Here is a 26,412-nt window from a genome sequence, read left to right as displayed (position 1 = left end):
CTGCCCCCCCCTGCCGCATCATCCCTCCCCCCCACCCCCCGACCCCACATTGTTCACATCTCTCTCTGCCAGACTTGTGTCCAGGACAGATATAGAAATAATGCTTGTAAAAATATGCATCATGCCAAATTTGCATGAGCACGGCTAGATCAAAGGTGAGGCCGGGGAACCAGGTATTCAGAGGGGCTATCCTAGAGACAGAGGTAAGAACCTAGAGACGGAGGTGAAGTGGATCCAGGTGGCAACTCCATTGACCTTGAGCACAGTGGGGCATTGTCAGCACCACAACATAAGGTCCCTTCCAACGGGGCTTCAAGTTTCCCTGTCGATGATGCTTCACGTAGACCCAGTCTCCCAGTTGAAGGGGTGAGGCTCTAGTGGAGGTCCAGTCTCATAGAGGGCCTTTAGTTTTGGCCAGATCTCCTGGTGGACCTGCTGCAGGGCTTTGAGGGAGGATAAAAGTTCATCATCATCATACTCAGTCAACAAGTGCAATTGCAGGTTAGGGATAATAGGAGGGGGAATTCTAAACATAATTTCCAAGGGGGTCAATCCTATTTTATAGGGGGAGTTTCGTACCCTATAAAGGGCGTAAGGAAGGAGACACCCAGTCCTTGCCAGTCTCCATAGTCAATTTAGTTAGAGTCTCTTTTAGTGTTCTATTCATCCTTTCTACCTGTCCTGAGCTTTGGGGTCTATATGCACAATGTAATTTCCAATCAGCCCCAAGTATAGACACTAAACCTCGTATTACCTTAGACACAAATGCGGGTCCATTATCTGAGCCTATCATTGTGAGGAAACCATACCTGGGTAAGATGTCTTCCAACAGCTTCTTTGTTACAACTTGTGCTGTTTCGCATTTGGTGGGGAAGGCTTCCACCCATCCTGAAAAAGTATCTATAAAGACTAGTAGGTATTTATACCCATATTTGCCAGGCTTTACTTCAGTGAAGTCTACTTCTGTTGGAGCCTGCCGGCATCGAAAGGGAATCCTGAATTAGGGGGCGAGGATGGAAAAATAAAGACATAAGACAAAGGATGGGGTCGGGAGGTTTGTAGCTCAAGACTGTAGTACCGTTTATTTTTAACTTTTTCTAATATATATTATTAGAAGTTAAGAGGTAACATAAGGTTATAATAGTCCAGAAAAAACAAGGAAAATTTTAGTAAAAACAGCGTGTAGTAAAACAAGACAAGGTCAACTGGTAGAAAGTAAAACAAACTCTGCAGACATAGCAAAGCAATCCCAGGCACCTGGTGTTTTTTAAGAAAGCCAGCTCCTTGTACGTGCCTTCAAGTGAGCACAGGGGTCAAGATGACCTTAGAGCTTTACTGTTGGTTCCCAACATACTTCTCAATATGCTCCAGGTTTGTCTCCTCTTATCCTTGTCCCAGGATTGGCCGCACTCCAGACTGTGTTGGTTAGCTGGCAGGCCTTGCATTCAATGACAATTTGTTGAATCTTTTCTTTGGCACGCCTGATTCGAATTTCAGCATGTCTCAGTAAATTTTGCATTTTCCTGATGCCCATGTGTGTGGATCAGTGCATCCTATGCAAGACTCGGTCTCCCATCTTTTCGGGGAGGATTGCTCTATTCTTTGAATATTGCCACCATCCTCCTAGGCACTGAGTCATGGGCAGTCCCTTAATCCATTCTAGTTCCATCTAAGTGTAGCCAGGGTTTTCAGGGAGGCTTGCATGGTCCAAGGTCAGGTAGTGTAGTTACAAATACCTGGTCTGTTTGGAGGGCTACCTCACAGGCTGTCTTGTCTGCGAAGTTGTTTCTTCGAGACACTGAGTCCTTTGGCTTTTGGTGCCCTGGACAATGCACTATGGCCAGTTCCTTTGGCAACCATAAGGCTGTTATTAGGGCAAGGATTTCCTCGTTTTCAATAGTCTTTCCTTTAGCTGTCAATAGTCCCCTTTCTCTGTAGATGGCCCCATGCACGTGAGCCATGGCAAAAGCATAGCGGCTCTCAGTATAAACAGTTTCTTGCCTTTCCTCACAGTCAATGCCTTAGTTAGGGCCACCAGCTCAGCCCGTTGTGCTGAGGTTCTGGCTGGGAGTGGCTCGGCCCAAACGACTTCAGTCTCTGTTACTACCGCCGCCCCTGCATACCTCTGTCCCTTTTTGATGAAGCTGCTTCCATCGGTGTAACACATAAGTTCTGCATTCAGCAGAGGTTGGGCTTTTAGGTCAGCTCAAATTCCATGCACTTGAGACAAGATCTCACTACAGTCGTGAAGTAGAGTGTGTAAGTCAGGATCCGGTAGCAAGGTGGTGGGGTTCAGAGCAGCTGGTGTCTGAAATGTAACTCTGGGAGTATTCAGTAACAGGCTCTGATAGTGGGTGAGCCGTGCATTACTAAGCCAGTGGTCAGGTGGTGGCTGTTTGAGTATACCCTCAATGGTGTGAGAGGTAGTGATGTATAGCTCTTGTCCCAGGGTTAGTTTATCAGCATCCTTGACCAACAGGGCAGTGGCAGCTATTACCCGCAGGCAATGTAGCTACCCAGCAGCAACAGGGTCCAGTTTCTTGGAAAGATAGGCTACTGGTCTCTGCAAGGGGCCTATGTTACTGGGTGAGCACTCCCTTGGCTATACCCTTGTGGTGAGTTTGGTCACATCAGACAACCCCAGGGTTGGAGCTAACAAAAGGGCCTGCTTAATTTGTTTGAAGGACTTTTCCATGTCATCAGTCCAGAGCCACTGTTGTTCTTTCGTGGCTGCATAGAGAGGCTTTGCTAGCTCAGCGAACCCAGGAATCCATAGCCTGCAAAAGCCCTCCGATCCCAGAAACTCTGGCACTTGACTAAGGGTCAGGGGCCTGGGGATTTTGAGTATGGTGTCCTTTCTAGCTTGAGTTAGCCACCTCTGTCCTTCTCTCAACAGGTACCCCAGGTAGTTCACCTCCGATTTGCAGATCTGAGCTTTTTGGGTGGAGCCTCGGTACCCGTGGTCTCCCAGTACCTGGAGCAAGGCCTTAGTCCCTTCCAAACATTCCTCGTGGCTCTCTGCTGCTACCAGTAGATCATCGACATACTGTAAAAGTGTTAGACTGGGGTGACTGGAGCAGAACTCACCTAAGTCTTCATGGAGGGCTTCATAAAAGATGGTGGGCCAGTTCTTAAATCCTTGTGGCAACCCTGTCCATGTGAACTGTCTGTTAATTCCTTTTTCGGGGTCCACCCACTCAAAGGCAAACAGATCCTGGCTTTTTGGGGCCAAGGGCAAGCTGAAGAAAGCATCTTTTTTTTTTTTTTTAAACAATCAGTAAGTCAATTTATTAAAAACGTTTGACTCAGGCATCTGCAATGGTGACCTCAACCTCCACTCCTGGCTCAATACTGATGGAAGTTATCTGCTTGACAATCTCGGAAGGACTGTGTAAGTCAATCAGTCGCTTGTGGATCCTCATCTGGAAGCGATCCCATGTCTTAGAACCTTCACCCCAAGGTGTTTTTCTTGTAGTGATTCTCAAAGTCTTGGTAGGCATGCGCACCGGTCCTTTCACTTTGAGATTCTTCTCCTTGGCGCCTCGGATCAGGTCAGCACATACCTTCTCCAGAGACTTCACACTGTGGCTGGTGAGGGTGATGCGAATCCGGTGAATCGCCACCTCAGGCTCCACAGGCGTCTTCCTGGTGTCTTTAAAGGCCATGGCTGAGGCGCGGCTTCCTGACCGACTTGTTCCTCGGCGAGAGCGAACAGCGGTGAGTCAGGAGCAGGAGCGGGGAGGGCAGACCTCCACGCGCACAGTCGCGTCTCCCGCGGCAAGAAAGCATCTTTTAAATTCAGGACTGTATACCATTGGCGCTCTGGAGGTAAAGAGCTGAGGAGGGTGTACGGGTTCGGGACCGATGGATGTATGTCCACAGTCCGCTTATTTACCTCTCTCAGGTCCTGAACTGGCCTGCAGTCATTTGATTGTGGCTTGCGGACCGGTAACAATGGGGTGTTCCAGGCTGATTGGCAAGGCCGTAACACACCCATTCCAGTAGACGCTGGATATGGGGGGTAATTCCCATTCTGGCCTCTAAAAGCAAGGGGTATTGTCTGACCCTAGCTGGATGGGCTCCTGGTTTTAACTCTACGAACACCTCTGGTCTGTGCCAGGCTAGTCCCATTCCTCCAGTTTCCGCCCAGGCCTCAGGGAAAGCCTGTAGCCAATAGTCTATGTCGCCATCTGGTGGTGGCAGGTGCTGGTGCAGACGATACTCGTCTTCCAGACTAAGGGTACGGACTTGGAGGGGGCAGCCTGGTTGATCCAGAACTGAAGTCCCGCCCGCTGGAAGTGAATTTGAGCTCCAATTTTGGAGCGCAAGTCTGGCTCCAATAGGGGGGAGGGGCCCTCTGGGCTGACCATGGACGAGTGGGATCCGCGGCCCACGCCTAGGTTCACTGTGCTTCGGGTAGTCCATGAGTATTGGTTCCTCCGGGTAGCGCCCTGCACCCAGGAAGTTTTTTCCGGATAGCTGGCCCCAGGGCTCGAGTAGAACGGATTGTTGAGCCTTGGTATCCTGGTGGCTCACGCCTGTAATCCTAGCTACTCAGGAGGCTGAGATCTGAGGATCGCAGTTCAAAGCCAGCCTGGGCAGGAGAGACCGTGAGACTCCTATCTCCAATAAACCACCAGAAAACCGGAAGTGGCGCTGTAGCTCAAGTGGTAGAGCGCTCGCCTTGAGCTGAAGAGCTGAGGGACAGCGCCCAGGCCCAGAGTTCAAGCCCCACGACCGACCAAAAAAAAAAAAAAAGAAATCTATTGGGGTCCCCTCCCCTCTGAGAGTTACCCTGAGCTCGGGGAGGGGGACCGAACCCTGTCCCCCATAGTCGCTGAGTTCCGCCCCAGTGACTAATGTAAGGTCCGCTCCTGGATGGTGAGCAGACTCCACCCTCCTCGCAGCAAAGTCTCCACCCAGTACCTGCGTTACCTAGGCAACTGGGACACCTGGAAGAGGTCACATCTGCATCCGCTGAGGTCACATCTGAATTTGATGTGGCCACACCTTTCTCCACCCATACCCTACATAAGGCCTAGCCCAGGCCCAGACTCTCTCTTTATCTCTCTGTTCGTTTCTAGCTCTTCCTCTTGCTCTTCTTTTCTAGCTCTGTCTGCTCTCTCTCTGCTCTAGCTCTTTCCTCTCTCTCTTTCCCAGCCACGTGGAGTGCCAACCTTGCCTGGTCCCAGCAGGTCTACTGAATAAACCTACCCCTTACCTGAATACCACGTGCGTGCTGGTGCAGTTTTTACTCGGCTACCTCTTTTTAAAAACCTAACATAAATGGTGCCGTGACTCGGATAAAGGCTTAAAGTCAGGAAAGCTGGGATTTCTCTGTTTTTTTCCTCTTTTTTCTTTTTTTGTTCTTCCCTTTTTGCTCTGAGGAATACCCACAGTTCTGACGGCCTTTTGCGAACCAGTCTGTCTGTGGCGGAATCAGCTCATCGATACCATTGCTGCCTTCACATCCATGTCCACACCACTTCTCTACTCTGGTGAGTGAAACTACTCTACGGCTCTCTGTCACTCAGTCTCTGTCCAGACGTGGCGCCACGCCAGAGAGCTCCTACGGCCTTTAGCTGAAAGGCCGGTCACCTCTGAAGCCGAGGACGCTTGGTTTTGGGGGCTTGGCCATTTCTCTCTAGAGGGCTCTGGGGGAAGTCGGGACGCCGCTTCTGCCTGGTCAGCTCTCCTTCACTCACCAGACTGACTCTACTCATTTAATGGGGTGCTACGAATCACGCCTGAGCCGTGAAACCCCTTTGAAATGTCTCCTGCGCTCCCTGGAAAGCCAGAGAGCCTCATTTTTATGCCATTCTCAGAAGTACAGTTTTTGCTACTGCAATGGTAAATGATCAGAAGTCTGTTTACTTTCGGGCTCTCTTTGCTCTCTCTCTGCCATTCATGTCCAACTTTCCCTATCTCTCCCTTTCTCTTTTCTACATTTTGGCTTGTGCCCTGAAGAGTGCGACGCAGGCTGGGTCCCAGGGACCGCCCTCTAGGTTCCCTCTCAAAGGCTAGCCAATGTAGGCTTAATCTATTCAGGCTTTCTTTGCATTCTTTCAGAAATTCGCCATCTTGAATTCGCCATCTTGGCCACGTGGTGGGTTAAGGGTTTGGCCCCATCTGACCCTTAACCTTCCACTAAGTTTACTACTCCATCTATTCTAAGGTGCCTTGCTAACAAGTAGCTCTTTTCACAGGCCCTGGTAATGGAGGCCCAACCAGCTGATATGCTTTGTTAGCAAAGATGTCTAAACGTTGTCGAAATTTTAGGTTTTAAGTTTTGCCTTTTTTGTTTTGTGTTGTGTATTCTACTACTGACTATGTGGTTCTAAAATACTGGGTATATCTGCTAAAATTCTCATCACATCTAATGAGTTTCATCATTTCAGAATATTTGTTGGCAATTCTTGATAAGAACCAGGTAAGCTCTACTTATTCTACTTGATCTCCTTGTTGCCTTAATTGGAAATAATAAAGGGCTTTTGTGGCAAAGATTTCAGTTCAAAGCCAGCTCGGGCTAAAAAATCTCTAAGACTCCGTCTCCCAGCTGAACTCTGCAAGTGGTACTATAACTCAAAGTGGTTCAGTGCTAGCCTTGAGCAGAAGTGCTCAGGGACAGTGCCCAGGCCTTGAGTTCAAACCTCCTTTGACACTGGAAGTGCTATTGTAACTCAACATGGTAGAGCACTAGCCTTGAGCAGAAGTGCTCAGGGACAGTGCCCAGGCCTTGAGTTCAAACCTCCTTTGACACTGGAAGTGCTATTGTAACTCAACATGGTAGAGCACTAGCCTTGAGCAGAAGTGCTCAGGGACCGTGCCCAGGCCTTGAGTTCAAATCTTGAATACCAACTGGGACAAGCCATCCCAGCAACGAGCACCTAGACTCAGCCAGTCTGGGGAACAAGGGAACATGGAGAAGAGTAAGAGGAGATAATGTCACATCAGCTACTTTGTGCCTGCCCTTTCAAAATTAACCAGAGCCGGGAGGTCAGTGGAAGTAAGAAGCCTACCCAGCTAATGTCTATACCTGTGTACCTATTAACTGAACAGGAATTTATATTCTTGCCTTTGTCACCTGGCTTCTCTACCTAGTAGCCAGATGTCAGAAGTAGCTAGGGACATTTCTAACAACATTTTCAGCCCCAAGTCCTTCCTCTTGCCATTTATTTGCTGTTTAGTATTTTTTTTTCCAGCCCCTCAATGCTCATGAGACTTCTCCAGACTTCACCTAAGGACTCAGACCACCAAGGGACAGCTGCTGCTCACTGCCTTCTCTGGGAGGGGACCAAATTCCAGCCTTTTACCCCTATTGTCGACGCCCCTTGTCAGCAGGAAGTAGCCAGAGAGAATCCGCGCCCTATTTCATGATTATTAAAAGGCTGGAATGTAAGGTCCGCTCCTGGATGGTGAGCAGACTCCACCCTCCTCGCAGCAAAGTCTCCACCCAGTACCTGCGTTACCTAGGCAACTGGGACACCTGGAAGAGGTCACATCTGCATCCGCTGAGGTCACATCTGAATTTGATGTGGCCACACCTTTCTCCACCCATACCCTACATAAGGCCTAGCCCAGGCCCAGACTCTCTCTTTATCTCTCTGTTCGTTTCTAGCTCTTCCTCTTGCTCTTCTTTTCTAGCTCTGTCTGCTCTCTCTCTGCTCTAGCTCTTTCCTCTCTCTCTTTCCCAGCCACGTGGAGTGCCAACCTTGCCTGGTCCCAGCAGGTCTACTGAATAAACCTACCCCTTACCTGAATACCACGTGCGTGCTGGTGCAGTTTTTACTCGGCTACCTCTTTTTAAAAACCTAACATAAATGGTGCCGTGACTCGGATAAAGGCTTAAAGTCAGGAAAGCTGGGATTTCTCTGTTTTTTTCCTCTTTTTTCTTTTTTTGTTCTTCCCTTTTTGCTCTGAGGAATACCCACAGTTCTGACGGCCTTTTGCGAACCAGTCTGTCTGTGGCGGAATCAGCTCATCGATACCATTGCTGCCTTCACATCCATGTCCACACCACTTCTCTACTCTGGTGAGTGAAACTACTCTACGGCTCTCTGTCACTCAGTCTCTGTCCAGACGTGGCGCCACGCCAGAGAGCTCCTACGGCCTTTAGCTGAAAGGCCGGTCACCTCTGAAGCCGAGGACGCTTGGTTTTGGGGGCTTGGCCATTTCTCTCTAGAGGGCTCTGGGGGAAGTCGGGACGCCGCTTCTGCCTGGTCAGCTCTCCTTCACTCACCAGACTGACTCTACTCATTTAATGGGGTGCTACGAATCACGCCTGAGCCGTGAAACCCCTTTGAAATGTCTCCTGCGCTCCCTGGAAAGCCAGAGAGCCTCATTTTTATGCCATTCTCAGAAGTACAGTTTTTGCTACTGCAATGGTAAATGATCAGAAGTCTGTTTACTTTCGGGCTCTCTTTGCTCTCTCTCTGCCATTCATGTCCAACTTTCCCTATCTCTCCCTTTCTCTTTTCTACATTTTGGCTTGTGCCCTGAAGAGTGCGACGCAGGCTGGGTCCCAGGGACCGCCCTCTAGGTTCCCTCTCAAAGGCTAGCCAATGTAGGCTTAATCTATTCAGGCTTTCTTTGCATTCTTTCAGAAATTCGCCATCTTGAATTCGCCATCTTGGCCACGTGGTGGGTTAAGGGTTTGGCCCCATCTGACCCTTAACCTTCCACTAAGTTTACTACTCCATCTATTCTAAGGTGCCTTGCTAACAAGTAGCTCTTTTCACAGGCCCTGGTAATGGAGGCCCAACCAGCTGATATGCTTTGTTAGCAAAGATGTCTAAACGTTGTCGAAATTTTAGGTTTTAAGTTTTGCCTTTTTTGTTTTGTGTTGTGTATTCTACTACTGACTATGTGGTTCTAAAATACTGGGTATATCTGCTAAAATTCTCATCACATCTAATGAGTTTCATCATTTCAGAATATTTGTTGGCAATTCTTGATAAGAACCAGGTAAGCTCTACTTATTCTACTTGATCTCCTTGTTGCCTTAATTGGAAATAATAAAGGGCTTTTGTGGCAAAGATTTCAGTTCAAAGCCAGCTCGGGCTAAAAAATCTCTAAGACTCCGTCTCCCAGCTGAACTCTGCAAGTGGTACTATAACTCAAAGTGGTTCAGTGCTAGCCTTGAGCAGAAGTGCTCAGGGACAGTGCCCAGGCCTTGAGTTCAAACCTCCTTTGACACTGGAAGTGCTATTGTAACTCAACATGGTAGAGCACTAGCCTTGAGCAGAAGTGCTCAGGGACAGTGCCCAGGCCTTGAGTTCAAACCTCCTTTGACACTGGAAGTGCTATTGTAACTCAACATGGTAGAGCACTAGCCTTGAGCAGAAGTGCTCAGGGACCGTGCCCAGGCCTTGAGTTCAAATCTTGAATACCAACTGGGACAAGCCATCCCAGCAACGAGCACCTAGACTCAGCCAGTCTGGGGAACAAGGGAACATGGAGAAGAGTAAGAGGAGATAATGTCACATCAGCTACTTTGTGCCTGCCCTTTCAAAATTAACCAGAGCCGGGAGGTCAGTGGAAGTAAGAAGCCTACCCAGCTAATGTCTATACCTGTGTACCTATTAACTGAACAGGAATTTATATTCTTGCCTTTGTCACCTGGCTTCTCTACCTAGTAGCCAGATGTCAGAAGTAGCTAGGGACATTTCTAACAACATTTTCAGCCCCAAGTCCTTCCTCTTGCCATTTATTTGCTGTTTAGTATTTTTTTTTCCAGCCCCTCAATGCTCATGAGACTTCTCCAGACTTCACCTAAGGACTCAGACCACCAAGGGACAGCTGCTGCTCACTGCCTTCTCTGGGAGGGGACCAAATTCCAGCCTTTTACCCCTATTGTCGACGCCCCTTGTCAGCAGGAAGTAGCCAGAGAGAATCCGCGCCCTATTTCATGATTATTAAAAGGCTGGAATGTAAGGTCCGCTCCTGGATGGTGAGCAGACTCCACCCTCCTCGCAGCAAAGTCTCCACCCAGTACCTGCGTTACCTAGGCAACTGGGACACCTGGAAGAGGTCACATCTGCATCCGCTGAGGTCACATCTGAATTTGATGTGGCCACACCTTTCTCCACCCATACCCTACATAAGGCCTAGCCCAGGCCCAGACTCTCTCTTTATCTCTCTGTTCGTTTCTAGCTCTTCCTCTTGCTCTTCTTTTCTAGCTCTGTCTGCTCTCTCTCTGCTCTAGCTCTTTCCTCTCTCTCTTTCCCAGCCACGTGGAGTGCCAACCTTGCCTGGTCCCAGCAGGTCTACTGAATAAACCTACCCCTTACCTGAATGCCACGTGCGTGCTGGTGCAGTTTTTACTCGGTTACCTCCTTTTAAAAACCTAACAACTAACACTCGGCGGGGACTGTGATCAGACCCATGAGTCTTGCGCCTTGATTTCCTAGGGCAGTTCCAGTGTCCTATTTCTCCGCAGTAAACACACTGGTCTCTTCCGTTCTCCATAGTGCTCCCCGCGATGGCCATCATCTTTACCTTCATCCCTTGCCAGATCTCGCAATGGGCGTCGCCTGCCGCCTGTAGTTCGGCCGTGGCTGGCGTTTGTCGTGCTCTCTCGGCTGCCCTGGCCCTTCTTTCTGGTGAACTTTTCTCCTTCCATCTGGGTCCTTCGTGTAGCTTTTTCTTGTTCTTAGGCGTCTCAGGATCCATGGAGGTGTACGGCCGAGAAGCCTCCATGAATCTTTCTAAAAAGGCTGCGGGACTTTCCTCACTGCCCTGTAGTACATCTCCTATTTCGGCCGAATTCGTGTGGGCTTGCGAGCTGCTGCCCTGAGACCCGCCATTAGAGTCTGGCGATAGACCCGGAGCCTCACCTTACCTTCGGGTGTGTTGTGGTGCCGGTCAGGGCTGGGGCGCGCGATCAGTAAGAACAGGGTCGGTGGCAGGCTGCCCGTCAACCCCCGGAGCGGATCCCCGAGCCTCCGTCTGCATCGTCTCGCGTTCCTCGGCGGTGAAGGGCGCCTGGAGCAGCTGCTGGCAGTCGCCCCAGGTGGGCTGGAGCTGAATCAAATCTTTCTGGTTGTCAGAAAACCGGGCATATTGAGCCCTCCCATGGTATAAATCACTCGTGGCAAAAGGCCAATAATAAAGGACTCGGCTCCCCGTTGCGTCAGGGGGTCCCGCGGGGCGCAGGGCGGGCCCCTGAGCACTGGCGGGAACCGCCCTGGGCGCCCTCCCTCTCGTCCCAGCCGCGGCTCCCTCAGCCCGCGGCGGAGGCTGCGGCTGTCCAGGTGCCCCCGCTCCCTCTAGCTGTCGCCGCGGCCGCGGGTCCCTCTGGACGGCCGCGTGGCTTGGAGGTGTCGGAACTGATTTGGGGGCGGGGAGGACAACTCAGGGAAGATGAACTCTTCCTCCACGCGCCCTGCAAGGTGGCATAGAGAGGCGCGGGAAGTTTGGTTTCCGTGTGCTCGGGTTTGGCGGGCAGGCTCTGGACCGGGAGACTCTTTGCCGGCCCCTAGCGTGGTAGAAGCCGCAGTAAAAAGGCTTTTATCCAAGGGGGAGGGTTTTCTACAAGGTCCTGCCAAACCAGGACCTTGGGATCTGGCCAGGGCGGCCGTCGCGTTCTGGGGAGAAAACCACATTGGCAACTCTCTGGATGGTGTGAAGATCCAAGGCTGCTTCCGCCACGCACGTTGCTCTCTTTTTCACTTCCTTGATGTTTCCCCGTGATCATGGAGAGGGGCGTGGTGGGAGTGGTACGTCTGCCCCATTCTGTTCCTTACACTAAGATACACATCACCAGAAAACACAGAAACAAGACAAAACACACAAAAAGACACACGGGAAATCCCTCCTGTCCACCGGAGGCAGATCTGAAACCCGGTCGCGGGCTCCGGCCAGCCGCGGGCGCGACCCGCTGCGTCCCGTGGGAACTCCGAGCGAGGAGCCCGCGCTCCTGCCCCTCCACAGCCAGGGGCTCGCGCCTCTCCACAATCAGGAGCTTTATGCCTCTCCAGAAGGGCCTGGAGCGGCTGGGAAGTTGGCTCAGTGGTAGAGCGCTTGCCTTGAGCTGAAGAGCTGAGGGACAGTGCTCAGGCCCAGAGTTCAGGCCCCACAACCGGACCAAAAAAAAAAACAAAAACAGAAGGGCCTGGAATGTCTCCCACAGTCGGCTGGCAACCTAGGTGCGTCAGCCTATTCAGAGTGACAGATTTCCGGCTCCAGAAACGGAACAGTAACACAACACACAACACAACACAACACGACACACAGACACACCGATCAGTGTCCGGTGAGGGGGATCCCGGACGAGCTCCGAGCTGAAGCACCAGGCCAGGCCGTACACTCTCCCCAAAGACCACCAGAGAGCCGTCGCCGATGTACATGCGAGAGTCGAGCCGCTTATTACAGCTCGAGCTGGACTCACAAGCCTTCCCTAACACAGCAGGTCGGAGATGGAAGAGCTCTCGTTCAGCAGGGTTTTCACTGTGTAACTCGAAGCAGGAGGAAGGATCACTTACAACATTGGTTATGTGATTGGTCGGCGGTTCGCGGGTGAATCTTAAGCTCATCGGTTGGGGTATGGTCATCTCCAGTAAAGGCAGGGACTTTCTAGCTTAGCGGCTACAGGATAGGTTAAATCATACATAGCAAGCATATCAATAGGTTGGGGTAAGGGGGGCTAATCACAGGAATGCTGAGGGTTCTATTCCTGAATTATTTCCTGTCCTAAAATGCTTCCTGACAGGGCTGGGAGGTAACCCATCAGGGCCGTCTGATCTTAGTTATTGTTACTGTTACATTTTTTTTTTTGGGGGGGGGGGGGTCCGGTCATAGGGCCTGAACTCTGGGCTTGGACATTGTCCCTCAGCTCTTCAGCTCAAGGCTAGCTAGCACTCTACCACTTGAAGCCACAGCGCCACTTCTGCCTTTTTTGTTTGTGGTGCTGAGGAATCAAACCCAGGGCCCAAGGCATGCAAGGCAAGCACTCTACCACTGAGCCAACTTCCCAGCCCTACTGTTACACTTCTTCTGTCAGTCGTGGTGATATGCTTGGACTCGCGACCCCCCGAAATCCACCAGAGACCAAGAGCAATGTAAGCGACAAAGGAGTCTTCGGTGCACTTGGTAACCGGTGAGGCTAAGGGGCCCCAGCATAGAATCAGCAGTTTTTATAGTATTGAAAGGTATTTTTACATGAGAAATTACATGATTGGTTGACATTTAAAGCAAGCTAAGCTGGGCAAACACGATTGGTTAACACTGTTAATGACGAGAAATATCTGACTACTGGGTCAGGGTGTCCTGCATGGCTACCCAGTGTCTGACCGATAAATCTGGAGGAAATTCCTGGGTTTTTTTAAGGATTGTTTATGTCCCTAGTTGCCTGAGAATTCTGTCATTCCTGGGTCCGGCTCATGGTCAATTCCATGATTCATACCTCACAAGGTGGTTACTGGCTTAAAGATGGAATCACTCAGGCATCAGGCTCTTCAGTGGGGCTTGAACTCAGGGCTTGGGCCCTATCCCTCAGCTCTTCAGCTCAAAGTGAGTGCTCTACCACTTGAGCCACAGCACCACTTCCGATTTTCTAGTGCTTTATTGGAGATGTCTCACAGACTTCCCTGCCTGGGCTGGCTTTGAACCATGATCCTCCTGAGTAGCTCGGTTTAAAGGCCACCGGTGCCTGGTTTTAATAATTTTGACTTTTTTCCACCCTGCTTATGTGGTGCTAAGGAATCAAACCCAGGGCCTCATGCATGCAAGGCAAGCATTCCACCACTGAGCCACCTTCCCTATTACTACACTTTCTTGGAACATGAACTGACATTCATTTTCCAACAACAGAGAATAGATGTTTTCCTTAAGTTTCTGAAATCACTGCCAACTTATTTTGGCTTCTCAGTGGTTAATAGAGATGACACTGGTTTTGAACCACAATCCTTTGATCTATGATAACAGGTGACAGTGCACTGGAGCCTGCCCCCCCCCCCCAAATGTACTCTGGGATCAGCCTTCATTATCTGCCTCCTACCCTATGAATTATTTAATGCTAGGAACTGGTGGCTCAAGCCTATAATCCTGTCAACTCGGGAAGCTGAGATTTAAGGACCGTGGTTCAAAGGCAGACCAGGCTAGAAAGCTCAGGCTAAGGGATAGGGCTAAGAATGTGGCTTAGTGGCAGAGTGCTTGCCTAGCATGCATGAAGCCCTGGGTTTGATTCTTCAGTACCACACAAACAGAAAAAGCCAGAAGTGGCGCTGTGGTTCAAGTAGTAGAGTGCTAGCCTTGAGCAAAAGAAGCTCAAGGACAGTGCTCAGACCCTGATTTCAAGTCCTGGTCCTGACACATGGAGAAGATCCCCAGGGTGGCTCCATACTAACAAGACCATCATAAGAGATTCCTGGTATATAACCTGAAAAGGTCAGATGCTGAACAATTCTGCACAGGGTAGAACGACTATATCTAGAAAGGTTTGGAGTAGCCCTTTTATGCAATAGTTCAGTTTCTCACAAGGGCAGTCCTATCATTAAAGTTCTGTCAGGAAAAGGACAGAAGTTTTCTAAGGCTCACAAAAGCAGGTTTTCCAAAGCTTCTCACTTCCCACACAGTGTCTTCTTCTCCCGTCCCATTGGATCATACAAAGAATAGACAGACAAGAAAATTTTTCCCCCTATTTTTAATGATGGAAACAAAAAACATCTAAAACCGAAGCTTCTGGAAGAACCACTTGTTCTTGCCGGTCTTATATCTAGAAGGCAAAAAAAGATACCAATTAAAAATGGAACAGTAGGGGCTGGGAAGGTGGCTCAGTGGTAGAGCGCTTGCCTTGCATGCCTGAGGCCCTGGGTTTGATTCCTCAGCACCATATAAGCAAAAAGGAAAAAGCCAGAAGTGGCGCTGTGGCTCAAGTGGTAAGCGCTAGCCTTGAGCTGAAGAGCTGAGGGACAGCACCCAGGCCCAGAGTTCAGGCCCCACGACCTGACCCCCCCCTCCAAAAAAAAGGAACAGTAAGACAAATTGAAATCTTTTCATGAGAGAATGGTAAAAATGAACCCCAACTTATACAACAAAGCCTACTTACCTCTCCTCAAACTTGACCTTGGCCTCCCGTCGGGCCTTGCGTTTAAGAGCTGGGTCTCTGAAGACATCCTTGTTAACCACAGTTTTGTCCAAGGGGATATCTACAGAGTACCTGGGAAGAGGTAGGATTAGATAGGACTTTACACAGACAAGTCTTCCTGCCACACTTGGGCAGACAGTCTAATTCTATAGGAGCACACACCCAAAGCAGAGCTGATATTCTTTGGAAATCCTAATAACTTAAAATACTGGCCCTAAGCTGGGGACTGGTGGCTCATGCCTGTAATCCTAGCTACTCAGGAGACTGAGATCTGAGGATGGCAGGTCAAAGCCAGCCCAGGCAAGAAAAGATGTGAAACTTTTTTTTGGGGGGGGGGGGAGGTCCGGTCGTGGGGGCCTGAACTTGGGCCTGGGTGCTGTCCCTCAGCTCTTCAGCTCAAGGCTAGCGCTCTACCACTTGAGCCACAGTGCCATGTCCGGCTTTTTTCTTTTGCTTATGTGGTGCTGAGGAATCGAACCCAGGGCCTCATGCATGCAAGGCAAGGGCTCTACCACTGAGCCACCTTCCCAGCCCCAGGATGTGAAACTCCAAAAAACCACCACCAAAAAAACCACAAGTGGTGCTGTGGCTCAAATGATAAGAGTACTCGCCTTGAGCTGAAGTGTTCAGGGACAGCACTCAGGCCCAGAGTTCAAACCCCATGACCGACCAAAACAACAACAACAAAAAACCCTGTACAGTTTAAGTACTGAATACTGTGAAAAGACCAGGGTGTTCAAGTGCGCCACAGTTTAAGTTGGAAGGGATACATACCTCTCACTTTTTGTGTGTGCATGCTGTCCTGGGGCTTGGGCTTGGGGCCTGGGAGGTACCCCTGAGCTGCTTCCACTCAAGGATAGTGCTCTACTACTTGTGGCTTTTTTGGCAGTTACCTGAATTTAAGAGTTGTAGGGACTTTCTGGCTCAGGAAGTCTTGTATTTGCTAATCAACTGCTTAACCTGAGTCCTTTTATCCCACTGATTATTTTTGAGTCTTGCTTTCTGTTTGGCTATGCACGTGGGTTACAACTTTTGTATTTTTCCATTGTAGCTGGGATGATAAGCACACATCACACCTAGCTACTTCCATTGAGACCAAGTTCTCAAACTTGTCTGCCCAGGCTGGCCTCAAACTGCAATCCTCCAGATTACAGCCTCCTATACAGTCTTCTATAGAGGACAAGCACAAGTCACCGTGGTCCAGCTAAGTATGGGGTTTGAACAAAGGGGCTGACACTTCTTAGGCAAGTGCTCTACCATTTGAACCACACCCTGAGCTCTTCTGCTTTTGTTTTTCCAGGTTCCTTAGTTTTTGTTCAGTGTTTGCCCTAGCTCTTGGTTGGCTTGCCTCAATTCAAGATCCTCTAGAGTAGGTGGGATTACAGATGTATAAATCACAACACCTGGCTCATTCATCATTTTTGAAAGTTAAAGGGCAGACCAGTCTTCATGCCTTTTTACTATGAAAGAGAAATGTAACAAGTTTTACCTAAAACTAAATTTCTGTTTCTGATAGTAGAACAATTAGAAGGTTTTCTCCTAATGAGGAAGAAACAAAAAGAATCAGCCAGGTGCTGGAGGCTCATATCTGTAATCCTAGCTACTCAGGAGGCAGAGATCTGAAGACCATGGTTCATAGCCAGCTCAGTCTGTAAAACTCATCTCCAATTAACCATGAGAAAAGCAAAAGTAGCACTGTGGCTCAAAGGGTAGAGTGCTAGCCTTAAGCAAAAGAGCTCAGGGAGAATGCCCAGGCCCTGCCTTCAAGCTCCACTTAGTGGGGGGAAAAATTATTGAAATGCTCACCTTGTGGGCATAAGGTGATTGTAGTTATAAACCTTCACAAAGGACTTGATCTTTGACCTCTTGGCAATCTTCTTCTTGCCCATGTTAGCTGTCACTTTTCGGGGATAGCGATCAATTCCTGCCACCAAAGCATGGCTGTAGGGACGATCTGAAGTGCCATCATCAATGTTCTAAGAGAACAAGAATTAGTTGTTTTTAACTGGACTTATCTGGACTCTGTGCAAGCCATGTACATAAATGACCCTTCCACTCCCAGGTCTCCAAAACTCTATTGTAAAGAGGAAAAGCAACTTAAGGATATGCTAGATCCCCAAAAGTTAACAGGCCAGGGTTTATTTCCACCAGAAGGAACCCAAGCCTTCTAGATGTTACAGATTTATACTAAGTATAGGTGCAATCCTGTGTATCTGCTGAGCTTTTAGTATACATCAACCACGAGTTGCCTTCCAAAACCGTAGACAGGCAGTAAATAGCAAAGGGCTAAAATATGCTCACTGATCATTCTGAATAAAAGCAATTTCTGCTGGTTTAACAGACTGTCAGCGGCAGCACCAGTTTTAAGTAAACCACTAAACTCCTCTAAATAAATAGGAAGTAAATCTCCTATAGTTACTGCAGGAAGCACGAACGAACTGTAAGGCGTTCAACAAATGCTGGCCACTAATGCAGTTCCATGTCTGCCCGCCCGGCCGCTGCAGTGGAGGCCTGCAAGGCTGGTATACCTTCACGATGACGGCTTTACGTCCGGAGTAGCGTCCGGCCAGGACCAGCACCACTTTCCCGGGTTTCATGAACTTGCCCATTTCTGCAAAATACAAGGGAAAGGGGCGGCTCAGGAATCCCTACCGCCAAAGGCTCCGGCCCGCAAGCGTAGGTTTAGAGCCGGAACTGCAGCCTGTTCTCTGCCGTCCTGGCCCAAGCCGCTCGCAGGCTACGCTCACAGAACGGGATCCGCCAAGAAGCCACCAGTGACCTAGAGACTAAACACACCGGGTACCTTAAACCCAGGCCGCGGATGGCGACGGATTGGAAATCCCTCGACTCCCCTTCACTCACCGACAGCACCCAGCAGCCCCACAGCAAAAAGGAAGACAGGGTACTTCCGCTAACCTTTCACCTTGCGGAGGAGTGACCTCACTTCCTGTCCCGCCCCTCGGGCTCACAGCCCTGCTTACGTTGTAGTTCGGGGCTGTGTGGCGGACGGTAGAAGCTCGCGATAGGAAGGTAAATGAGCCTGGCAGTTCACTTATTTGAATCAAACTTTATTAGCAGCTTTGGTAGTGGAAAGGGTTTGCCAAGCTTGAAGGGATAGCGCATGCGTACTTGCGCTTTCGGTTCTGTGGGCCTTTTTATTGTTGTTCCCTCCTCTGACGCTATGAAAGGGAAACCAGTCTAAAATATTACTTATTTTTGTCCTGGAAGACGCAGGGAACAGAAGTAAGACCTTTCTTGGTGCCTACTGTGTGTATGTGTACTGCGTACGTGTGTGTGCACACGCATTTTTAGACAAAAATGGGGTTGAGATGAAGATCAAGAAAGAGTACTTAGGGGCTGGGAAGGTGGTTCAGTGGTAGGGTGCTTGCCTTGCATGCATAAGGCCCTGGGTTCGATTCCTCTGCACCACATAAATAGAAAAAGCCTGGAGTGGAGTTGTGGCTCAAGTGGTAGAGTGCTAGCCTTGAGCTGAATAGCTGAGGGGCAGTGCCCAGGCCTAGAGTTTGAACCCCATGACTGACCAAAACAAAAACAAAAACATCATATCCACAAAAAAAAGGGGGGGGGTACTTCCAACAACATTCAGTCGACGTCACTGGAATAAGTATGTAGGCAGAGGAGAGTAAGAGCACCTGCTTTAACTCGTGTGGAACCAGGTTCGTTTAGTCTATTTACATATACAGGACTGATTTGACCCTCACACCACCACCTGAAGAAACTTGTTTATAGAGTTTAATACCTCCAAAGCAAGTAGTAGAACTGGGTCTCGGATTCAAGCAGTCCAACTCCTGAGCATCTTCATATTGAGTACGTATTTTGTTAGGCAAGATGCTAGGCACTTTAGGTAATTCAACAGCCTGTTAAATTTGAACAACACAGCACTTTGGGTACTTTCCTTCCATTTAAACACGAGTAAATTGGGCTGGGAAGGTGGTTCAGTAATAGAGCGGTTGCCTTGCATGCATGAGGCCCTGGGTTCGATTCCTCAGCACCACATAAGCAGAAAAAAAAAAGCTGGAAGTGGCGCTGTGGCTCAAGTGGTAGAGTGCTAACCTAGAGCTGAAGAGCTAAGGGGCAGAGCCCAGGCCCAGAGTTCAGGCCCCACAACTGGACCCCCCAAAAAATTTAAACACGAGTAAACTGCAATTCAGAGAGAATCACTTACCTGACTGAGGGTGATCCTAAACAATTAGTGCCACCTCACATATCTTCCAAGTTCAAGAAAAACGATTTCATTGTTTTTAACTTATCTGGTAGTACTGGGCTTTGCTTATCTTGACACTGGAGAACAGTAAGATTCATTTTGGACAGGGCTTCATTAGTTCCTTTAGGTTTTCCAGGTATGGTATCCCCTGAATCCCATACCCCAATGGTTTATCACTCTATGCAGATATATTTATTCTATATCCAAATATGATAAATGTCCCTTTTTGGTCAGGGCCTGGTGCTTGTTCAGCTCGCTTGTTGAGCTGTTGCTTTATTACTTGAAACATGCCTCTAGCTTGGCTTTTTTTTTGGTCAGTTGTGGGGCTTGAACTGAATAGCTAAAGTAACTCCATTTTAAGATTCACCCCACCAGCCTGTAGCTGTGCTGTCCTCAGATTAACCCCTAAAGAGAAAAACAGTTCTCAGAAAACTGCAAGTTGCTACCAACCCTTGCCCACCCTTAAGAAACAGAGTAACCACCCAAGTGTTCCATCAAAAAAAGGGAAGTGCGGTCAGGGTGAACTCAAACCTCAGCACTATGCAGTTTTTAACCAATCATGTAACTGCTTGTATGGAAACCACCTGAACTTGTGAACTTGTTTGTCCAATACTATAAAAGCTATGCTGATTTTGTGCTCAGGGCCTCTTAGTGTCACCAGTTACTGAGTGTGCAGAGGACCAAGATTGAGCTTGCAATAAACGACTCTGCTGTTTGCATTGATCATGGTCTCTGTTGGTCTGTGAGGGGGCATCTGAAACTGGGTACTTCAGATCTCTGGGCTTGGGCACTGTCCTTCAGCTCTTCAGCTCAAGGCTAGCACTCTATCACTTGAGCCATAGTCCCACTAATGGCTTTTACTGTTTATGTGGTGCTGAGGAATCAAACTCAGGGAATCATGCATGCGAAGCAAGCACTTTACCACTAAGCCACCTTCCCAGCTCCTAGCTTGGCTTTTTAATGGTTATTTTGTAGATAAGAGTCTTGCTGATTATTTTTCTCAGACTGGCTTGAACCTTGATCCTCTAGATTTTAGCAACTTCCTGAATAGCTAGGATTCCAAGTATGAGCCATTGGTACCAGATTCCCTTTGGATTTTTTTTTTTTTGGGGTCTGGTCATGGGGCCTGAACTCTGGGCCTGGGCGCTGTCCCTCAGCTCTTCAGCTCAAGGCCAGCGCTCTACCACTTGAGCCACAGCGTCACTTCCGGCTTTTTTCTTTTTGCTTATGTGGTGCTGAGGAATCGAACCCAGGGCCTCAGGGCATGCAAGGCAAGCGCTCTACCACTGAGCCACCTTCCCAGCCCCCCCTTCAGATTTTTTTTTTTTTTTGGTCGGCCGTGGGGCTTGAACTCTGGGCCTGGGCGCTGTCCTTCAGCTCTTCAGCTCAAGGCGAGTGCTCTACCACTTGAGCTACAGCGCCACTTCCGGTTTTCTGGTGGTTTATTGGAGATAGGAGTCTCAGTCTCTCCTGCCTGGGCTGGCTTTGAACCGTGATCCTCAGATCTCAGCCTCCTGAGTAGCTAGGATTACAGGCGTGAGCCACCAGCGCCCGGCTCCCCTTTGGATTTTTAAAACTATGTTTTTAAATGGCCTTGAACTGAAAACCCTCATCTTGACTTCCAGAGTGTTAGAATTACAGCCCTGCATGGCTGAAGTTAAAAGATTTGCCTGGGCATCAGTGGCTCATGCCTGTAATCCTAGCTACTCAGGAGGCTGAGATCTGAGGATTGTGGTTCAAACCAAGCATGGTCAGGAAAGTCAGTGAGACTTTTTTTTGTTGTTATTGGTCCTGGGGCCTGGGCACTGTCCTTCAGCTCTTCAGTTCAAGGTGAGCGATCTACCACTTGAGCTACAGTACCACTTCCGGTTTTTTGGTGGTTTATTGGAGATAGGAGTCTCATGGTCTTTCCTTCCCCGGGCTGGCTTTGAACTGCGATCCTCAGATCTCAGCCTCCTGAGTAGCTAGGATTACAGGCATAAGCCACTGGCACCAGGCATCAGTGAGACTCTTATCTCCAATAAACCATCAGAAAACCGGAAGTGGTCCTGTGGCTTAAGAGGTAGAGCACTCGCAGGGACAGTGCCCAAGCCCAGAGTTCAAGCCCCAAAAAAGATTTTTGGAGCTGGGCATCAATGGCTCATGCCTGTAATCCTAGCTACTCAGGAGGCTGAGATCTGATCATCATGGTTATTGGCCAGCCCAGGGAGAAAGTCCATGAGGCTCTTACCTCCAATAAACTAGTCAGAAAAAAAAAAAAAAATGCTGTAAGTGCCGCTGTGGCTCAAGTTGTAGAGAACTAGCCTTGAGCACAGACTCAGGGACAATGCCCTGGCCCAGAGTTCAAGCCCCAGGATTGTGAAAAAAAAAAAATTGGGGGGAGAGAGGAGAAGCTTGAGGTGACACTTGGTAATGCCTAGGTCAGAGTTCACTGACTTCACTGCAGCATCGTTGGCTCCCAAAGTGCACTCAGCACATGACAACATCACTATTGGGCTCATAGACTTGGTCACGTCCACTAACTGTGGGGTCCTTATACCGGCCTGGCACTCAGGCTGCTTGTCTTTTCCAGCTTGGGCTGGTGGCTGCAACTTCCCCTACATCTATTATCATTACTTTCATGATATATATGTGTAGCCTTAAGAACATAGAAGGCAGCTTGGGTATTAGTGGCTCATGCCTGTAATCCTAGCTACTCAGGAAGCTGAGATCTGAGGATCACCTTTCAAAGCCAGCCCAGGCAGGAAAAGTCCAGGAGACTCTTATCTCCAATAAACCACTCAGAAAATCGTAAGTGATGCTGTGGGTCAAGTGGTAGAGCCCTTGCCTTGAGCTGAAGAGCTGAGGGACAGTGCCCAGGCCCAGGTTCAAGCCCCATGACCAACAAAAAACAAGTCTAGGGTGAGAATGACCATGACTTTTACCCTGTGCATGCTTTTATTAAAGTATAAGCAGCTGGGAGAGTTAAATGCCTCTGAGACCAGTCTATGAGGCAGTCACTCACTCTCCTAAAGGTGAAGGTTTACTAAAATTCCATTTGACCTCTAGACCTGGATTTACTAGCATGGATAGGTAAGTTAAATATCTGTTGTTTTAAGAACTATTCTTTCATTTTAAGGTGGAATTAATCCTTATGGATCTTCAGATCTCAACCTCCTGAGGACCTAGGAGATACTCACAACATGGCCAGGGCTGGCCTTAAACTCATTCTGCTAAGCTTTCTTTTTTTTCCTTTTTTTTTTTTTGGGGGGGGGGGTCTGGTCGTGGGGCCTCAACTCTGGGCTTGGGCACTGCCCCTCAGCTCTTCAGCTCAAGACTAGTGCTCTACCACTTGAGCCACAGTGCCACTTCCGGCTTTTTTTTTCTGCTTATGTGGTGCTGAGGAATCAAACCCAGGGCCTTGAGCATGCAAGGCAAGCGCTCTACCACTGAGCCACCTTCCCAGCCCTCTGCTAAGCTTTCTATGTGTGCACTAGCACTTGGCTTCTATGTGTTTTTGTTTTGTTTTGTTTTTTGATCGTGGGGCTTGAACTCTGGGCCTGGGTGCTATCCCTCAGCTCTTCAGCTCTAGGCGAGGGCTCTACCACTTCAGCCACAGTACCACTTACAACCATAAGTGGTGGGTTTTTTTGGGTGGATTTTGGAGGTAAGAGTCTTCTGGACTTTTTCTGCCTGGGCTGGCTCTGAAAGGCGATCCTCAGATCTCAGCCTCCTGAGTAGCTAAGATTACAAACGTGAGCCACCAATGCCCGGCTTTTTTTTTTTTTTTTCTGCCAGGCCTAGGGCTTGAACTTGGGGCCTGGGCACTATCCCTGAGCTGCTTTTGCTCAAGGCTAGTACTCTGCCATTTGAGCCACAGTTCCATGTTCAGCTTTTTCTGTTATATGGTATTGAGGAATCAAACTCAGAGCGTCATACATGCAAGGCAAGCACTACCACTAAGCCACATTTCCATCCCATCCTAGTGTATTTAAAGTGTATTCCTTTCCTAAAAATTTTCCTAGTTTCATATAAATAAATCCTTAGTAGGCTTTATTTCAGGAAAATCCTTTTGTTGTTGCTGTTGCCAGTCCTGGGGCTTGACCTCAGGGCCTGGGTGCTGCCTCTTATTTTGCTCAAGGCTAGCACTCTGTCACTTGAGCTACAACTCCACTTCCACCTTTTGGTAATGATAAACTTCAGTCTTTGCTGCCTGGGTTATCATTGAGCCCTTATCCCTCAAATCTCAGTTTCTGGAATAGCTAGGATTATAGGCAAGAGTCACCCGCCTCAGAAAAATCTTTGTGTACAAGACTTCAACTCCTAGGAATTGAAGAATTTTCATAAGAGATGTACTTGATTTACCTTTGTCTAAACTATAGTCATCTCAACCTTTTAGAATAGGGTTCCTAGTTTGAGGAGATTAAAGTAAATATGGTAGTTCCCACTATAGAGCTTCCATTTATATTGGCAATTTTAATAAAGGCCACAAAAGTGTAAGTTATGAGCCAGGTGCTTCTGGCTTATACCAATAATCCTAGCTACTTAGGAGGCTGAGATCTGAGGGCCACAGTTTGAAGCTAACCTGGGCAGGAAAGTCCATGAGACTCTTCAATTAACTACCCAAAAGGTGCAAGTGGAGCTGTGGCTCAAGTGGTAGCCTTGAGCAAAAAAAAAAAAAGGTAGGGAAATCACCCAGGCCCTGACTTTAAACACCAGAACCAGCACACACACATATACAAAAACGTGTGACTTACAAGTATAGGTTCCCAAAGTGAGACTTATACCAACTATTCCCGGGATGTCTATGGGACTGTCTCTGAAATCACATCTTTAATCTACGGCCATAACACCCTGACCATGCCCAGTGCAGTCAGAATACTCATCTTTAGGTTTCAGGAAGCACTTAGTATAGCAATGCCTGTCTGCTTGACTCCCTGCAGCCTAGTTTAGTGTGTGTGTTTTGGGGGGTGGGGGGGAAGATTCATTTCAATAAATATTAGAAGACCAGAGAAGCCTTTTTTTTTTGGTCAGTTATGGGGCTTGAACTCTGGACCTGGGCACTGTCCCTTAGCTCTTTAGCTAGTACTTTACCACTTGAGCCACAGTGCCACTTCCAGTTTTTCTTGTGGTTTATTGGAGATAAGAGTTTCATGGACTTTCCTGCCTGGACTGGTTTGAACTGCAATCCTCAGATCTCAGCCTCCTGAGTAGTGAGAATTACAGGCGCACCAGCACCCAACTAAAATTTTTATTATTTTTATTTTTTTGGGGGTCTGGTTGTGGGGCCTGAACTCTGGGCCTGGGCGCTGTCCCTCAGCTCTTCAGCTCAAGGCTAGCACTCTACCACTTGAGCCACAGCATCACTTCCGGCTTTTTTCTTTATGTGGTGCTGAGGAATCAAACCCAGGGCCTCAGGTATGCAAGGAAAGCGCTGTACCACTGAGCCACCTTCCCAGCCCCTTTATTTATTTTTGTCGGTTGTAAGGCTTGAAGTCAGGGCCTGGGCACTGTCCCTGAGCCTCTTTGTGCTCAAGGCTAGCGCTCTACCACTGAGCCTTAGCCTGTTTTCTTGACAGCTACAATTTCTGGAAATAACTTTTTTCTCCCCAAAGTGAAGAGACCAAGAAAAGACCTAGAATCTACAGCATGATACAATGCTTTCCATTTCATCCCCATATTGTTGGTTAAGATTACAGGTCTGGGAAAGAGGGATGAAGATATCTAGAGCACTTTTATGATCAGGCAGAAAAAAACAACACACCTAAAACCCTATCACACCAAATCTGAGTTGATCCAAGACAGGAAAGAAGCAGACAGGTTGTAGTTTTTTTTTTTTGTTGCCAGTCTTGGCCACTGTCCCTGAGCTTTGCTCAATACTTCGGCTCCAGGACTAGAGCCACAGCTCTACTTCCTGATTTTGGATCAGATAGGTTCATAAGACCAGAGAGATATAAACCACAGCTGAGGAGCTCTATGGTCTTTACAAAGAAGTTACACAAAATACTAAGATTTTATTAAGAATCACAAGAATATCAATTTTCACAACATTTTACATTTTTCCCCCCCTTGTGCTGGGGATTGAACTCAGGGCTTCAAGCATGCTAGCCAAGTACTCTGTGAGTTATAGTCCCAACCTCTTGATTCACAGGGAAATTGGACTAATTAAATCTCAATAATGTGGCTTAAATATGCAACACACTGCTGAAAAAAAATTAAGTTAACATAAACAATATAACAGTGGAGAAACAAAGTGCAAGTTACAGTTTAACACATGAAAATAATGCTGAATTCAGTGTTGGGAGTGATCAAACTTTTGTCAGTCTTGAGCAGTACCCACCATGACCTGGAATGACAACTGTCAATTAAAAAGGCTAGCCCGGCACCAGTGCCTCACCCCTGTAATCCTAACTACTCAAGAGACTGAGATTTGAGGATCATGGTTCAAAGCCAACCTCGGCACAAAAATCCCTGAGACTCTTATCTCCAATTAACCACCAGAAAACTAGAAGTGGCATGGTGGTTCAAGTGGTAGAGTGCTGGCCTTGTGCTGAAGAGCTCAGGGACAGCACCCAGGCCCAGAGTTCAAGCCCTACGACAGACTAAATAAATAAATAAATAAAATGAAAAAGGTTAAAATACTGCAGACAATAAAGATAGCTCTGTAGACAGTTTTACACAGTGAAACATTTGAGACCAGGTCTGAATTAGTGATCTACTCTTGTTCCTATCTCTGCTGCAGGACCCAACTCCAAGATCAGACTTTCTCCACCACCCAGCCTCTAGGACAACTGGCCCCGTAAACCTGGGGAGCATTGCCGATGGTTACAAGAATGTCCTAGAATGGGAAGGATTCTCTTGGGAAGTAAATCTTGAATTTTTTTTTTTTTGTACCAGTCCTGGGCTTGAGCTCAACCTGAGCACTATCCTTGAGCTTTCTGCTCAGAGCTAGTGCTCTACCATTTGATTCAGCTTTTTTTGGTAGCTTATTAGAAATAAGAGTCTCATGGACTTTATTTCCCGGGCTGGCTTTGAACTGTGATCCTCAGATCTCAGTCTCCTGAGTAGCTAGGATTACAGGTGTAAGTCATGGGCGGCTGAGTATGAGTAGCAGTTTTGTTGA

The 26,412-nt window shown here is 48.3% G+C and overlaps 2 protein-coding genes across 3 annotated transcripts; both read right to left on the bottom strand.

The window, feature by feature from the left end:
- Positions 1-3,281: 3,281 nt before the first annotated feature.
- LOC122103252 (40S ribosomal protein S20-like) lies at positions 3,282-3,783 on the bottom strand. The gene has a single exon (XM_042673765.1). It carries the CDS (start codon positions 3,663-3,665, stop codon positions 3,306-3,308), a length of 360 nt encoding a protein of 119 aa, XP_042529699.1. The 5' UTR covers positions 3,666-3,783; the 3' UTR covers positions 3,282-3,305.
- Positions 3,784-14,622: 10,839 nt separating this feature from the next.
- On the bottom strand, positions 14,623-18,052 carry Rpl27 (ribosomal protein L27). 2 transcript variants are annotated; one of them, XM_042674121.1, is made up of 5 exons: positions 17,948-18,052; positions 17,614-17,696; positions 16,892-17,061; positions 15,047-15,157; positions 14,623-14,713 (listed from the first exon to the last, which is right to left on the bottom strand). In XM_042674121.1, exons 2-5 carry the CDS (start codon positions 17,692-17,694, stop codon positions 14,665-14,667), a joined length of 411 nt encoding a protein of 136 aa, XP_042530055.1. In that variant the 5' UTR covers positions 17,695-17,696; positions 17,948-18,052; the 3' UTR covers positions 14,623-14,664. The 2 variants fall into 2 exon arrangements, with proteins under 2 accessions (XP_042530055.1, XP_042530056.1); XM_042674122.1 differs by having other exon boundaries at positions 17,889-17,984.
- Positions 18,053-26,412: the final 8,360 nt, after the last annotated feature.

This window comes from Dipodomys spectabilis, unplaced genomic scaffold (genome assembly GCF_019054845.1).
Source record: "Dipodomys spectabilis isolate Male_0828 unplaced genomic scaffold, ASM1905484v1 ptg000018l, whole genome shotgun sequence".
Lineage (NCBI taxonomy): Eukaryota > Metazoa > Chordata > Mammalia > Rodentia > Heteromyidae > Dipodomys > Dipodomys spectabilis.
This window is presented reverse-complemented; position numbering and strand designations above follow the sequence as displayed.

Coding starts and splice junctions, on each gene's coding strand:
- Rpl27 (XM_042674121.1), bottom strand. CDS start 17,694: ATGGGCAAGTTCATGAAACCCGGGAAAGTGGTGCTGGTCCTGGCCGGA. Junction 15,158..16,891: donor AATCACCTTATGCCCACAAG/GTGAGCATTTCA, acceptor ACCTCTTCCCAG/GTACTCTGTAGATATCCCCT. Junction 14,714..15,046: donor AAGGTCAAGTTTGAGGAGAG/GTAAGTAGGCTT, acceptor TTTGCCTTCTAG/ATATAAGACCGGCAAGAACA.
- LOC122103252 (XM_042673765.1), bottom strand. CDS start 3,665: ATGGCCTTTAAAGACACCAGGAAGACGCCTGTGGAGCCTGAGGTGGCG.